The 16,959-nt window shown below is 45.9% G+C and overlaps 1 protein-coding gene across 3 annotated transcripts in view; it reads right to left on the bottom strand.

Moving 5' to 3' along the window:
- MST1 (macrophage stimulating 1) overlaps positions 1–16,959 on the bottom strand; it is a 506,796-nt gene that overhangs the window by 117,049 nt on the left and 372,788 nt on the right. For all 3 annotated transcript variants that reach the window (XM_086938776.1, XM_086938778.1, XM_086938777.1), the window contains exon 14: positions 2,083–2,194. In XM_086938776.1, coding sequence (XP_086794902.1) covers positions 2,083–2,194 — 112 coding nt within the window. The remainder of the gene's footprint in view (positions 1–2,082; positions 2,195–16,959) is intronic.

Genomic DNA, 16,959 nt, shown 5'->3' with positions numbered 1-16,959 from the left:
CCATTAAAGAGATCAGATATGCAAGTGTTATTTCAATAACATTTGGCTCTCCACAGGTTTTGGGTCACATTGCTTTGTTTCCTGATGAAAAACACTATTGCAATGACTCAATTACCATGCAAAAGAGGTTGGAAGATTTCAGGATTAACTTTGTTTTGACTAACCTCATGGTCCTGTGTCACATGTTCTTCTTCAATACAGAAAGGGGTCTAGTTTAAAAAGATGGATAGCATCAGAGAAACAGTATTTGAATTTGGATGTTCTCCAGGGATTCATAAGTGGTAGGAATTCAGGCACACAAAAGAGCATAGTATCCTTCTCAATATTAAAGAAAGCCTTTCCTGGCCTTAGGGAGGCAGAGAGATCAAGAGATCTCTCTGTTGTTTGAGAAAAGGCAAGAGCTAGAGAAATTGCAAAAGAGATAGAGCAATCAAGAAAGAGAAACTGAGAAATGGGTCAAAAGAGATATGTCAAGATTGAGATACCAATCAGGACAAAGAGAAATACAGAGATAGTGAGAGGGGCTTGAAAAAGATGCTTGGTGGCAAAGAGACAGTCAACGAGGAAGACAGTTAATGAAGGAGACAGTCACTGAGGGCCACCATGAGCAAGTGAGCCAGTGAGCAAGGGAGAGAGAGTGGGAGAGGAAGTAATGGAGCCACGGCATCAGAGAAAGATGGAGAGATAGCCATAGGGGGTTGGTTAGAGCAGTGGGAGCTTCAACAGAGTAGTACAGGTGGGGTAGGGGAAGGGGGGGTGGGGAATATTAAAATAAACCAAAAAAATTACTTACCGTCCTGTGGCACTGCACCCTGGTCTTGCGTTGTCCTCTTATGTTCCTACTTGAAGCAGGAAGCACAACCAGCCTCCTCTAGCCAATCATAATGCTGCAGTGCAGATATGTGATTGTCTGAGCGGGTGGTTCAGTGCTCAGAAAGGCAGTGGGAGCCTGGGCATGTTCCACACCAGGCTGTGTATTACAGCCTGGTGGGGAACATGCAAAGGGCGCATGACTTTTTGTCGGCCCAAGGCGGCTGGCCAAAAAGTCATGCGCATTTAAATTCCCACCACGACTCCCCTCGCTGGCTGTGACACAGCCAAGCCCCGCCAAACACAAAAATAAAATGAAATCATTTTATTTTTCCTTTATCAACAACTCAAAATGTAGTGGGGGGACGTTCCTCCGCCTTAATGGAGGAGCAGCCGCTGGGGTAGAGTAAGAAAGACAATGAGATGGAGAGGGAGGATGTATTGGGGGAAGAGTATGAGGCACTAAGATTGAGAAAAAGGGCAAGGCACAAAGGGAGAAGGTTCAGCAAGCCAAAGAGGAGTAGAAAGACCTAAAAACAGAAGAGGATAGAAAGAGTGGAGAAAATGAAAAGAGCGTGTAATAGGAAAACATGTGGAAGGGAGAAAAGAAAGAGAAACATGGACAACGAAATATAGAGAGGTGGATACAGAAAGAAAAGGTGTTTGGCAAATTTCACTTCCATCCATTGGAGTCAGGATCTTACCTCCACCCAATCAAAAGGAGGAAGTCAAATAATGACAGAGTCTTTTGGATGAAATCCGAAGGAAAAGTCAAGGATCACCACTAACTCCCAATAGAATCATCAGACTCTGACTCACATCCTCATTAGTGATCAAAGACTCACTCACCGTCACCCTTTCAATGACCGAGACAATGTCTCAGCCCAATTCTATTAAGAGTTCTGAAAAGGATCAATATGCCACTTAGTAGGACACAAGACATAGAATGAACTCCCACCATCTTGAGTGAAGGCAACAGGAAGCTCGAGCTCTGCACTTAATCTTATACAGGTAACTCTGAGAAGCCCAGCAGTGGCAGGCCCATCTGGAAACAGTAATACAGTGTGAAAGTGGTTTAAAAAGAAGACAACCTTACTATCTAGGCACTACAACATAGGTTAAAAGGATGCTTGCATTTTTTTTAATCTTACAGCACTAGGTGCTCTGCTGTCAATGGTTCTTCTATCCGGTGCAGTTCATAGTTTCTGGCAGAAGACAATTTTAGCTTGTGTCAACTGCAGTTATTGTAAGTTGAACTGGCTCAACCCTTACCTGTTGCGAAGGCTAACAGTCCAGGGGGAGTTTCCGGGTAGACCACCAACAACCCTTGCCTTGCGCTGAGTTCTCTCATCTCTCTTCCCACAAGAATCAAATGTCACATTTTCTAAAAGTGAAATAAAACATAATAGTCTGCAACAAATGCCTCAAAACAGTTGCACAAAAGAGGAATAAGACAGAAACACTTACCCAAGAAACTATGGAGCAATTACAGTGCAGCATTATAGAAGTAATACATACAAAGTAGCCACTTTTGCAACTCTCAACAAAAGGCTTGAGAACTCACAATTGAAATGAAAAACACTATATAATACCGAAACAAAAACATTGTGCAGGCTGTTGTTTAGATATTTGTTACTCCCTCTTAACAGATGTAGCTGAATTACCTTGTCTCTAAAAGAGGTTACCTGCACACCTTTTCTCAGGGCAAGGGTTCATGTTTAACCTCATGCGCGCTAGCGGAATTCCCGCTCGCACGCTGAGATTTTTTAAATCGCATGTTACGTGACAAGCTGGGCTCGTCGTCAGCGTGCGAGGAGGCTACGCCATGACGAGCCCAGCTCGTCATCAGCGTGGAAGGGGTTAAGATGTGTTTTGGGCATGACCGACCCATGAAGCAGTAAATTCCAAAAACAGACAACAAGGAACTTATTGCTGACTGACAACCATTCCTCTTTACTGGAGACTTTTGTGAGTGAGACCCACAGCTGGTAATAGGAAGTCCTATTGTTACCAATATATGGAGAGTGGACATTCCTTCACCCTTCTTCAACTTCGACTTGTTTAAGCCAGCCCCTTTTAGATGAGTGTACATCTCTCTCTTCAAGCAATTGGCTTTTTGGCGCGTCATTGTACCTCATAGTAATTGGCTACATTGAAATTTGCAAGTGCAGACCCATTTCCGCACCACATCTTCAACAGAGCAAGCAGCTCCATCGCACCCCACCTGCGCTACGCCATCAATCTCTCCCTTGAGACCGCGACCTTCCCAGAGATCTGGAAACACACCGAGATCAACGCCCTACTCAAAAAACCTAGGGCTGACCCAAGAGACCTCAAGAACTTCAGGCCCATTTCTCTGCTCACCTTCCCGGCCAAGTTCATTGAGAAATCCGTAAACAGACAGCTAACCTCGAAGAAAACAGATTCCTGAACCCTTCCCAATCAGGGTTCCGCAGCAACCACAGCACGGAGACTGCCCTCATCGTCGCCACCGACGACATCAGGACCCTTCTGGACAAAGGCGAGACCGCAGCACTCATCCTCCTAGACCTCTCTGCTGCTCTGGATTGGATCACCTCCTTCCTCTCCGGCAGAACCCAGAGCATCTGCCTCCCCCATTCCGTTCCAAAGCCTCCGAGATCATCTGAGACGTACCCCAGGGATGCGCCCTCAGCCCAATGCTGTTCAACATTTACATGGCCCGCTCGCACACGTAGCCCGACAGCACGACCACAACATAATCTCCTACGCCGACGACACTCAGCTGATCCTCTCCCTCACCAAGGACCCAGACCCCATCACCACCAAAGCCAACCTCCACGAAGGAATGAAGGCCGTCACCGACTGGATAAAGACCAGCCGTCTGAAGCTGAACTCGGACAAGATAGAGGTCCTCATCCTCAGCTCCAGCCCTTCAGCCTGGGACGACTCCTGGTGGCCGACAGCACTGGGGGCAGCCCCGACACCCACCGACCCCGCATGCAACCTTGGAACCATCCTCGACTCAACGCTGTTAATGACCAAGCAAGTCAACAACGTCTCCTCCTCCTGCTTCAACACCCTCCGCATGCTCCGCAAGATCTACAGATGGATCCCGACAGATACAAGAAAGACAGTCACCCAGGCCCTCATCAGCAGCAGACTCAACTACAGAAATGCCCTCTACGCTGTAGCCCCGACCAAGCTCATCAAACGACTACAACACATCCAAAACGCCTCGACACGTCTGATCCTCGACATACTACGCCACGGCCACATTACCCCCCACCTGAGAAACCTGCACTGCCTCCCCGTGAACAAGAGGATATCCTTCAAGCTCCTCACCCACGCACACAAGGCACTCCACAAGACCGGCCCAGCCTACCTCAACAGATGGCTCTCCTTCTACATCCACAACCGCCAGCTCCGCTCCGCCGACCTCTCACTCGCCACAGTCCCGCGCATCCGAAGAACAACCACCGGTGGGAGATCCTTCTCCCACCTCGCCGCCAAGACATGGAACACCCTCCCGCTGAGCCTACCACAGACCCAAGACCTGATGACCTTCAGGAGGATACTCAAGACCTGGCTGTTTGATCAGTAGCGCCCCCACCCCCAGCGCCTTGAGACCCTCGGGTATGTAGTGCGCTTTACAAATGATTGATTGGCTATTTTACTTCAGAAAAGTACACTCTCTCTCCTCACATTTAATATCCCATTTAATTATTTATCAGATACATAAAGGATCTACAGAAAGTAATGATTTTCAGTTATTGTTTCACTTCAGCAGACTTTCTTAGAATGCTTTTGAAAAGACTAAAGTGAGAGCCATTGGCTTTCTTTTTTTGCACATCAGGACAGCCAAGATGTCCTTTGCAAATTTGTAAAGATCTGACATTTGTTTATTTATTTATCGGCTGCCGAACTCGGATGCGGATCCTGAGAGGATCTGTGAGCCTCCGATCACGCACGTCTCAACCACAACTTGAGATACGACAGGCCATTGCGCAACAAAGAATCAGACTGAGGGTCCCCTGTCCGAACACTTGAACTGTCATCCCTTTCTTGTCTTGAGAAAGACCCGCCGCTACCACCCACAGGGGCGAATGAGGGTCGAAACGTCAACGCATTCATAGGTCCAGGATCCGCACAGAAATCTTAGGAATCCTTGGTTGAAAATGAACATCTGGCCATTTGAGATCAATCCTGTATATATGTATATATATTAATTCCCTTACACTGTATATATTATCACATTCATTGAACACTTCTTCACAAAAAGTCACACATTTGCACAATGTTTATGACTGTCTAGCCATGTATTGTAAATCTATCCTTGAATGAGGTAATTCGGATATATATGAAAGTAAACCTTGTTATAATTTACATATTATAACGCTTTGATCTTATGACTTGTTTTTTGAGCATTTACTTCTCAATCTTACGTTGTGTATCAGAGAGCCGTTTGTGTTTGTTTGCATTTATAAGCATCCTTTAAATAATCTGCCTTACCCGACAGAACCATTTTTTGTTAAAGATTCTGTAGATGGCCATGTCAACCTGTGAGAGATGCGTCTGCTGTTAGTATGATCTTTATTTTCAAAAGACAAGGGAAACCCAAAAGGAATGCCACTTGGGTCCTTGGGCAGTAGTATATTTTACGGAACAGAGGACCCTAGTATTCAGAAATCAACTAAATGATAGACATATACTAAATAGTATATATGACTACTGTCCAGCCGGACAGAGTTTTTTTTATTTTCAGATATAAGGTTAATTGTGTCAGTATAACATTTATACAAAAGTGGGCACAACCTGTGACCCACAAAGGACAAGACAAGACATATGACAAACCAATTACGTAAAAGCGCACAAAGGCGGTCTGTGCTAATAATCAATTTTACAGACTGGAGTTAAACCATAGCAACCCATTGTTTAACGCAATATGTGAATTGAAATAAAACATATGGTGCAATAAGGTCGACGACGTTTCGATGCAATTACCAGATACATGCATCATCATCAGGACAAAAACTTTTGTGTCAAGTTTGTCTTGAGAGGTTTTACAAGTTCAATACCCCTATGGCAATTTACATAATGTTACAACAACATTTAAACAATACATAAGAAATTTGGGGAGAAACAAAAACAAAAAAAGTAAAAAAATAATTATTAGAACTTGACTAGGTAAAATTACATCATACTTAAGCTGTCAGCTAGCTACTTGGTGCTGTGGTGAAGTGGTGAAATCCTTTACACAGATTGTGTGACATGTTGACACATGCTTGTGACCACTCTGTGACGAATTAGTGACTAATTCCGGTAGGACTTCGTTGTGAAGAGGATTTGGTTATGCACATGCAGTTGCAAGACATATTATATGCGGAAAGTAGTTCAATAAAAGCATGCTTGCGGTCTAACTTAATAAACATCGATTAGTGGTCATGTCGCAAAAGAGGGGGATTTTACACTTGCGCCATGTGTTTAATTTATCAGCTACTTGATGAAACGTGCCAAGGTAGAGTAAGATGATCTGCGGGGCGTTTAGCCATATGCTTGCTCAGTGTAGTAATAAACCGCAGCAGCGGCGGTTCGAGGTGAGTATTCTTATTTCATGCGGAACGGCGCAGTGAAAGTGCTTGTGATTAAAAACGAGACCGGGCATAGTGTGTTCAGAATTACCTTAACTTTGCATAATAGCATTCTGGGGGATTTATTTATCAGACTGTCCAAGCGTGTGGAGAATTAATTGCAACGCCTTAACCATTGGGAGCTATGAAGACAAAATTTAAAATTAGCCTATGGAATATGGACAGGAGTGGGAAGATCATAGGACATGGTGAAACTTACTTAAGGTAATGTAGCCATGCTCGCGTTCTTATTGGGAGTTTCACAGGGGGAGAAGAGGTATTACAATGCCCATGGATGTGAAGGAATAATCACAGCGCATCACCGTTTGTAACTTTGGGGAGAAATTGCTATATTAAGCCTAAGTTAAATGGGCCAGGTCAGGAATGGGCATGATTCTGCCAGGAACTTACTGTGAGTAATGCTCGCGTTCTCAGCGGGTCAAAGATCCATGATAGGGTTATTTAAAAAAACGGAGTCGTGCTCGCGTTCTCGGCGGTTCTGCATTCCATGGTAGGGTTATCTATGGGAGCAGAAGTAATGCAACGGTTAGGGGGTTACCTTATTCGCTGGAGGGTTAGGGAAAGCGCGAGGCTCAGGCGTTACTTACAGTTTTGACATTGCCTGATAGCCGGACAGCTGGGTTCTGGCGGGGATCGCTTCGTGCATGCTGGCGGTAATGCGTGATTATGAAAAGGGGATTGGACTAGAAACAGTGAGAGGACTGTTCCTGAGCGGTACTGTGGGTTTGGCGGCCATCTTAAGGTGGTCATTTGTACACGGAGGGCTGAACAGAGTTCCTGTATATACTCAGTGTACGCTAGTTTTACGTAGATGGACATTAATATTTGGAACTGACATAATCATTGTTATCAGAAAAGGCGCCCTTACTGGACACTGTTAAAATCGGCGACGTGTGAAAATAAAGGAAGGGACTGTGCCTGGCGGTTCTGTGGATTAGGCGGCCATCTTAGAGTGGTCATTGTTCTAAGGGCTGAACATGTTACTGGTAAAAAATCAATAAACAATAGTTCTACACGGGTGGGAATCATTAGTTGGAGTATCATGAAAACCGTCCTTAGTGAACAAGGTTAAAAACGGTGATGAGGGTACGGAGGGGTAGTGATTAGGCGTCCTTCTTAAAGTGGTGAAACATGGAGTGACCAACGTGAAGTGAATGTGCTCGGTGACCTTCTCAAGTCATAACTATTAGACATTTTTTAGCAGCAACATATTGGCAATATTATTGGCTCAGTTAGAGTAGAGAGGTCCAGTCCTCAACTCTGTTGAGTCCCTTTTGTATACTGTCTGTCCTCAGGATCCAATGCAGCTCCTCCTTATTTAGAATTTGCGAAATGTCTGCTCCTCTTGGGGGAGCCTTGACTTGTGTAATTACGGTCCATGTGAAGTCGTTTTCAGAGTGCCCTTTATCTTTAAAATGTTCCACCAGTGGTGCATTGGCAGTTTGGCATCGGATTCGACTTCTATGTTGTCCCATACGCAGCTTGATCTTCTGGCTGGTCTGTCCTATATATATCATCATGCAAGGACAGAAAATTGCATACACCACATTTTGTGAATTGCAGTTTGTAAAGTGATGTCTCGTATATTTGATTGTACCATAAGTGAATATTTTACCCTCTATAGTTGTGTCACACGAAATACATTGCCCACACTTTGCATGGCCTTTCACAGGGGGTAGATTCCACATGTCATTTAAAGTATTTCTTGTGTCAGGTTGAGGGAGTGCAGCACACACCAAATGGTCTTTTATGTTTTTGGCTCTTTTGAACGCAAACATAGGTCGGTCCAAGTTAAGAATGCCAGCATTTAGAACTGGCCAGTGCTTTAAGACACTCTTTTTTTATAGCATTAGATGCGGGGGAGAATGTAGTCACACAAGTAATTTTCTCATGAGCAGTCTTAGGGTGAGGCTCTAGTAAGGTGTCTCTTGGACAATACCATGCTCTTTTCAATGCCCGACGTACCAGTTTACGTGGATAGCCTCTATGTCTCAATTTTTGACTCAATGTTTTTGCTTCCGCAAAATAGTCTTGTTTGTAGTAGCAATTCCTCCGTATGCGGAGGAACTGTGAGTAGGGTAAGGAATCTCTAAGAGCACGGGGATGATGACTTTTATAGTTCAATAGAGTATTCCTTTCTGTAAGTTTACGGTGGAGAGATGTAATCAATTTGCCTTCTGAATGTTTTATTTCAATATCCAGAAAGGGAAGGGAAACCTTGCTGGTGGACATGGTGTACTTAAGTCCTCCACTATTGTTATTAAGCCAGTGAGTAAATTGATTTAGAGAGGTCTCTGAGTCTGACCAGATCATAAAGATGTCATCAATATACCTCTTCCACAGGGCAATGCCACTGTGGAAGGGGTTTGATGTGTCCAAAATGGCATAATTCTCAATATGGTCCATATAAAGAATAGCCAAGTTGGGGGCAAAAATAGCCCCCATAGATTATACGCGGACTTGTTCATAGAACTGTCCCTCAAACAGAAAGAAATTTTTAGTTAGGCAAATCTCTAAGAGCTGCAGAATAAAAGTGGTAGGGACATTGTGGGGCCTAGGGCGTGTATCAAGAACTGTCTCTATCACGCGAAGTGACTCAAATTGAGGGATATTAGTGTAAAGTGATTCCACATCCAGCGTACACATTGTGCTGGATGTGGGATCAAATGGATATTCTTCTATGAGATTAATCATTGACATAGTGTCTCTGATGTAGCAAGAGGTATTAGGGACAAAGGGTTTGATAAAATAATCAATGTAGTGTCCTAGTGGTTCTAAAATTGAACCACAACCAGAGACTATGGGTCTTCCTGGGGGGTGTTCCGAATTTTTGTGAATTTTTGGGAGGCAATATATGACCGGGATTCTTGAGGCTTTTATGTTGAGGAAGTCATATTCTTTTTTTGATTAGTACGTTAGTATGATCTTGGCACAGGGTTGATGAAGGGCCGCCCTTTTGATAAATTGTGTGTTCCACTACTGCAGAGAGCGATAGGTGCAGCGGTCTACCAACACTAGATCTGTTAATGGACCCTGCGACCGATTCCACTGACGTGCTAAGCACACCTGTAGGGGACGCATGTGTAATCTTGCATGAGACACTATTGCAATGCATGATGCCATCATGCATAGCAGTTGCATGAAAGTCCTGACTGTCACGTATTGGTTGGTCTGAAACTGTAGTAACAGAGTTTGAATATGTCAAATTCTGGATGCATTGTGAGAGGCTAGAGCTGTGTGAGTATTTAGAGTTGCTCCCAGATAGGACTGCCTTTGCAATGGTTGAATATGAGACTTTTGCGTATTGACCGTAAAGCCCAATTGATGGAGCAGGTCTAATGTAGTCTGAGTGTGTTACAAACACAGTTAGTATGTGCTGGCTTTCACAAGTCGAACGTCTAGAAAAGGGAAGACATGAATTTATTGTCTTCTGAGATGAGCTGCCACTACTGCTAGACCTTTTGTGAACACTATGGGAGCAGTAGTAACTCCGAATGGAATACTTTGACTGATAGAGATTTCTTGCTATCAGAAATCTGAGATCGTTGCAATGTACCGGGTGAACTGGAATGTGGAAGTATGTGTCCTTTAAGTCTAGTGTGGACATAAAGTCGCCTTGCTGTAGAAGTGGGAGCACTTGCTGAAACGTAACCACATGGAAATGTTCTGACAGTATGTACAGGTTTAACATTCTTAGGTCCAAAATTGTTCTTAGGGACCCATCCTTTTTGGGGATTAGGAAGTACAAAGAATAAACCCCAACCCTTGGTGTTGTAATGGAACTGGTACTATGGCTCCCTTTGTAAAAAGAGCTTGTACATCTTGTTTGAAGAGCTCTGACGAGAGTTTGTGAGTGTGAGGTGGAATATTGGGAGGATTGCTGGTATGCTCCAGGTAATAACCATGTCGGATAATGTCCAGTACCCATTTGTCTGATGTTATGGATCACCAAATGGGGACAAATTGTTTAAGTCTTTGCCCGACTGGTGTAAAATGATCGGGGGAAATAAGGCAAATCATTGGTTATTGGGAGAAGGGGAGTTATATGTTGGAGTGCCTTTATGCCTAACCTTGAAATTGTTTCCTCTGTACCCTCCTCTATAGAAACCTCTAGAGGGAGAAGGTTTTGTGTTGTTTTTATAGGAGGAGGCTTTAGGGTCTGAGGACTAATTTTTTGACCCTCCTCTATAAAATGAGAGATGAAAGGAGCCTCTGTTTGATGGGGACTGAAGCGCTCCCATAGACTTCGCTACTTCTGTGGCTTTCTTCATTTCTTCTAGTGCCTCATAAACTTGAGGTCCAAAAAGGTGTTGTTTGTCCTAGGGAGTATTAAGAATAGATTGCTGCACTTCTGGTTTAAACCCTGAAATCCTAAGCCATGCATGTCGTCTCAAGAGAATGCTGGTGTTAATTCCCATTGCTGCCGTGTCAGCAGCATCTAAAGCACATCTAATGCAAGAATTAGATACACGTTTACCTTCCGGCACTAATTCTTGTGCTTTTTCCTTATGCTCTTCTGGGAAGTGTTGGAGTGGGTCTTCCATTTCGTCCAAGTGAGCCCTATCATATCTGGCTAGTAGGCCTTATGTGTTGTCAATGAGCCATTGGTTAGCAGCGTGAGCAACTACTCTTTTACCTGATGCATCTATTAATTTAGACTCTGTCTGTTGAAGGTGCATCTGCTGAAATATGTAAATGTGATCTTTTGCAATTAGAGTCTACTAATGAATCTATAGGTAATGGTCCCTTAATAAATATGGGATCAGCTGGTGGAGGTTTATATTTCTTGTCAACCCTAGGTTTTAATATGCGGGTACAAACAGGGTCCTTAAAGATGTCATCGACATGTCTCATCATGCCTTTTAACATAAGTAAACTTTGTCTTGTTCTATGTTTAGAACCTAGTGTCTCCAATTAAAAGTTTTCTTTTAAAGATTCTTTGTATACTGTAACCCCATGGTAAGCTGCTGCCCTGGAAATCAACTCTTGATATGCTACATTATCATCAGGAGGCGATGGCTTTGCAGAATATAAATCAGGATCATTATCCAAGAATTGATCGACATTATAGTCATCCCTTGGGTCTGTTTGTAATGGACTATTGTCATCATCATCATCATCATCATCATCCCCTACATCAGGCTGTGTATGTGGAGAGCCCTGAGGTGTTATGTGTAAAGGATCTGAGCCTGGCAATGGTGGTAGTGGTGAAGATGGTGGAGGGGATTGAGGATTAGGATAAATAGGGCTTGTAGCCAGGTCCTTCTTCTTTATAGGTATTTTGTAGCTAGTATCCTCTGAGCCAACTTTCCTTTTGGAAGGTGTACCTCATTTAGGCCAAATTTGTGTCCAGTATCTGAATTAATATAAATGTTATTCTGCTTAGAGTCTAGCTTCTCGTCCATAATGTCCAGGATAGGTTCCGGAGACTTCTGAAGGGCATCTTTCGATTTTGGGTACCAAAGGGTTTGTTGCCAAACCGGACTGGTCTTTTGGGGCTGAAGGTTTTGGTTCTGAATAGGAGCTTCTCCTACGTAATGTCCCGGATAGGTTTCCCGAGGCTTCTGAAGAGCATCTTTCGATTTCGGGCACCGAAGGTTTTCGTGCCGAACAGGACTGGTCTTTCGGAGCCAAAGGATTCGGTTCCGAAGATGACTTTGCTCGACTCTGTCCCGAGCCGGAAGGCTTGACTGTCTGTTTCTGTGCCGGGCCCAAGAGCGGGGATCAAAGGCAGAGGTGGTCCCGAAGCCTTTTACTTAGTCAAAGAGAGTTTGAGGGGCAAAGGGGCTTTATTACTCATGGCAACCTGTCCCGCTGGAACATCTTTGGACTCCAACTCGATTTCCAGCTCAGAATCAGATTCTGGGAAAGAGAAGGCTTACTCCTCTTTGCAGCAGACGCTTCCATCTCTTCATGTTCAATATCTCCCCTGTAGAGATCCGGAGTGTGTTGTACGTTTTGTCGCTGAATGTCTCTTTGCCGAACCAGACATCCCACAAGGTCTTTATTGATCTGAATGACCGACAAGTGTTGCAATCTTTTTCTTTTTTGCTCCGGTGAGGGTACTGGGCGTGGCACCAAGGACAAATTTGAAATGAAGTCTGTTCCATCAGCAGAAGGCTGGCCAACACGAAACAGAGTAGAAGTGAAACTGACGGCGGTAGGCCCAAAGGTCGTTCACGAGGTCTTCTCAACTGAAGATGGAGAGTTTCCTGATCTATTCGATACATGGAGAATAGCGAAACACATATGATAACAATACCATTGAGGGTACAGTGGATTGCGCACCCAGGGGAACCCAATGGACGGTTTCAAACTGGAGCACCGCGAACGTCAGAACCCGATGGCGGAAAGAAAACAATAACAATGGAGTCAATGCCCATGCACAATATCTCCGAAAGGAGGAATCACTTTACCTTGTGACTGAAAAATACTTCTTTGAAGAAAAAGAAGCTGCAAACATCCAGTCTCAACACTAGATGGCAGGAGTATGCAAAGCATGTGTATCTACAGCACACATGCCGCAAACACATATTTGCTTAGCTTGAATTGGAAGGTTTCTGATGCTATACAATCTTGAAGATGGCGAACACACTTGTTTCCATTTGAGTAAAAGACAAAAAACAAAGCTGAATAAGGCTGAAGAGGTTAACCGGCTTAAGCACTGAATTGGGAGATCACCACAAAGGAGTATGGTCACTTTTGCTCATACAAAATGGCAAGTAGCGACTTAGGGACCAGTCTGGCCAGACCCACAGTCGCCTCACTCAGACTTAGGCTTTGGGGTACGGGTGCAGGGGTGCTTTGAAGCCTCTGGTTGCGGTCAGTCAGACTTATTTCAGGACTTGGTGAAGAAGGGAAACAGGGTAGCAGGCCCACTCTGTGCGGGCCTGGTGGATTCTGACATCCCTCGACTGTAGGTCTTGCTTTCTGCTGTTGGGAGTCTGAACTGGACCACCAAGTCTTGATTGCTGCAACTGCTCCCATACCCAGGGTATCGGAGCTGGGCAGCTCCTGGAAGTCCTAGTGTCTCTAAACACCTGTCACTCTGCTCCTGCGGCGAGCACGATGACTATCAACATGGTGGGCCGGCACATGCTGTGCTGTGCCTGCAGATGGAGGAGCAGCTCCTCTACTCCAAGGGAGATCTTTCTCGGTTATTGAGGTGCTGGGCAGTCCTCCAAGAGTTTTTGGGAGGGTGTCCTGCTCTTGGCTAAATCGGTCCCAGCGATTGTTTAAATGCAAGCAGCCTGGCAGGGTTTGGCACCAATATTTGGTGCAGGTGTTCAGCTCTTGCTCTCTTCTGACCTTTTTCTGTTTTCCTTGGTTCCCAGTAGTTGAATCCTGGTGTCCGAGGAACCCCTAAATACCTACCCCTGAGGTCACTACACTCCCTAGATGACCACTTCCTGTGGGCAGTGGGCATCACCTAGTCTCAGAGTTCCTAATTCCACCACACACAAGATGGTGGAATTCCTATTTTTGTGTTCACTTAAGGTTGCCCACCCTAGAGGGGTGTCAAGCCTGGCATGCAACACCTCCTGCATAGCTAATTTCCTGCTTGTCCTGGTGCCAAATGGGTCTCAGGGCAGGGGGTGGCATCCTCCAGGTCTGGGGGAAGCCAGGCTTGTATATCAAATGTGATGGTCTCTTTGAAACTCACTACCTTGACATGCTAATTTAATTACCATCTTGCTGGAGAATTTAATTACCATCTTGCTGGAGGTGTAAACATCTCCTGCCAGAGCAGGCAATGGTTCTGACATCAGTAGGCGGTGCTCTCACCTCTTCAGAAAGGGGTGGGGTCTGAAACGTGCCACCAAACTTCAGAACTAGTAGGGTTCAAGGGATACCTCTAAGGTACCCTCTGGTTACCTGTGTAAATAAATCCATCACTGAAATCAGTGTGGGTTTATTAATACAAGGTGTTTGATACCAAACATCATATGTTTCAGCAAAACCATTATGTAGCTAGGAAGCTTGTTTTAAATAGTGCCCAGTACATACCTTAAGATGGCTTTCCTGTTCACTTGCAATATCTAGTAACAGAACTAGAACCAACAGGGGCATATCTGCTCATGCAGATATGTCCTGACATAAAATATAATGCACCCTGCCTTAGGGTTCAAAGGTGTGCTATAAGAGTGAATTACATATATTTAATGCAGTGACTTTGGCACGGCACACAGAAGTGTGTCATGTCAAGGGGGGACTTCTGCAAAAGAAGCCTAGTTTTCTACAGTATGCATTGAGGGCAAAGCAGCAGGCATGCCCTAGAATATTAGGACAATGAAGGACAAAATGTTCCAGTTGAGTCAGATGTATTCAAATCTAGCTTGAAACTGGGTTTTGGGAAGCATTTGCACATCTTCTAAGTATCCAGAATTTGAATAATGACAACACCCTTTAGAACAAGCATTTACAATGCAATGGTTTCGCCTTTGGAAAAGTTGGAGCTATTGGCATTGTAAATTACAAATTTTGTATTTATGTGTTGGTTTTGAAAATAAATAAATAAATGGCATTGTCATTTACATTGCCATTAGCTTAATCTCTCGCAAATGTGAGACCTATTGTACCCTACGGACGAGCTCAGCAGAGAGCAATTACTACCACACACACCCAGAGCCACACACACACACACACACACACAGAGCCACACACACACACACGCCCAGAGCCACACACACACACACACGCCCAGAGCCACACACACACACCCCCAGAGCCACACACACACACACACCCCCAGAGCCACACACACACACCCCCAGAGCCACACACAGAGCCACACACACACACCCAGAGCCACACACACACACACACACACACCCAGAGCCACACACACACACACACCCAGAGCCACACACACACACACCCCCAGAGCCACACACACACACACACACACCCAGAGCCACACACACGCCCCCAGAGCCACACACACACACCCCCAGAGCCACACACACACACACACAGCCACACACACACACACAGAGCCACACACACCCAGAGCCACACACACACCCCCAGAGCCACACACATACCCACCCAGAGCCACACACACCCACCCAGAGCCACACACACACACAGAGCCACACACACCCACCCAGAGCCACACACACCCACCCAGAGCCACACACACCCACCCAGAGCCACACACACACCCACCCAGAGCCACACACACACCCACCAAGAGCCACACACACCCACCAAGAGCCACACACACCCACCCAGAGCCACACACACCCACTTTGCTCTTCTGAAATGTTGACATGTAGGACAGTGAGCTCTGTGTGGTGAGCTGTGTGTGGTGAGTGTGTCTCGTGAGCAGTGTGTGGTGAGCTGTGTTTGATGAGCTGTGTCTCGTGATCCATCAGTGTGTTGTGAGCTGTGTGGGGTGAGCTATATGTGGTGTGTGGGGATCAGTGTCTGTCCCCCGCGCTGCACTGGTTTTGCCTCCCGGTCGGATCCTGCGCTGTGCGCATGAGCAGTGCCGGCTGCCGCTGCCCCTCGGAGGCTCTTTCATTGTCTCACATCTCTCCCCGGCTACCCCTTTCATCCACCGGACCTCAGCCCAGTCACCGGAGACAACTGGACTGTCATGGCGGGGATGGACCCTGCGGAGGTGAGGTGCCCTGTGCGGCTCTGCCACCCCCCGGGGGCGGCAGGGCTCCTCCTTTCACCCACGGACCCGCTCTGCCTTTCATCAGGGCCCAGGGACGGATCCTGCGGGGATGAGGGGCCCTGTGCAGCTCTGCCATTTCCCGGGGGAGGGGAATTGTGCTCCTCCTTTCACCTTCGGACCCGCTCTGCCTTTCAGCCGTGCCCGACGTCACTGCCAACACTGGGTGGTTTAAGGCGCTTCCTGCTGTTTCTTGACAATGATAGTTGTGAACCTCAGCGCTGCCGCTTCTCGGCGCTCCAGAGATCCGTGCAGTGACCAGGTCCATGTGGAGCACAAGACTGACACCCGAGGGCCCCGGGACCCGGGCTCAGCTGAATAATTAACATAAGGAGCATGAGTCAGACACTGAACAACTGTGGGAAAGCAGAATCGTGGGCTGCGAGGAATGATGTAAACTCCCCGAGGCTGGACAATACCGACAGTCGAGCTGAAAGGAGCCATAACAAGTGGGACCGGAGACACGGGCAGCGGATGCCAGGCGAAACCTAAAAACTGTTAACACTGTCGTGCTCTCTTCATCACCCGTAGTACCCTGAGCAGATGGCACATTTCGCCTCACTGTGCCATGTTCTGCTGCCTATATTCTATGTACAGTTTTAGAATATAGGCGCACACCATCCGAGGGTACTTAAGCGCTTTACATGTGCACCAGATACATTACACAAGAGCACATTCAGTTTTTTGCAGGCACAAGGGTGATTATGTGATTTGCCCAGTATTACAGGATGTTTAGGCGACGCCGTGACTCAAACCTAGCTAACTGCATAGTCGGCAGCTCAGCCATTGCGCCGCATCCTTTAAGTGTTGCGTTTCTGGCTCTGCACATGATGTCTG

The sequence above is a fragment of the Lissotriton vulgaris genome, chromosome 9, assembly GCF_964263255.1.
Source record: "Lissotriton vulgaris chromosome 9, aLisVul1.2, whole genome shotgun sequence".
In the NCBI taxonomy this organism is placed as follows: Eukaryota; Metazoa; Chordata; class Amphibia; order Caudata; family Salamandridae; genus Lissotriton; species Lissotriton vulgaris.
Note: the sequence above shows the minus strand (reverse complement) of the source record. Positions and strands in the feature narration are given on the sequence as shown.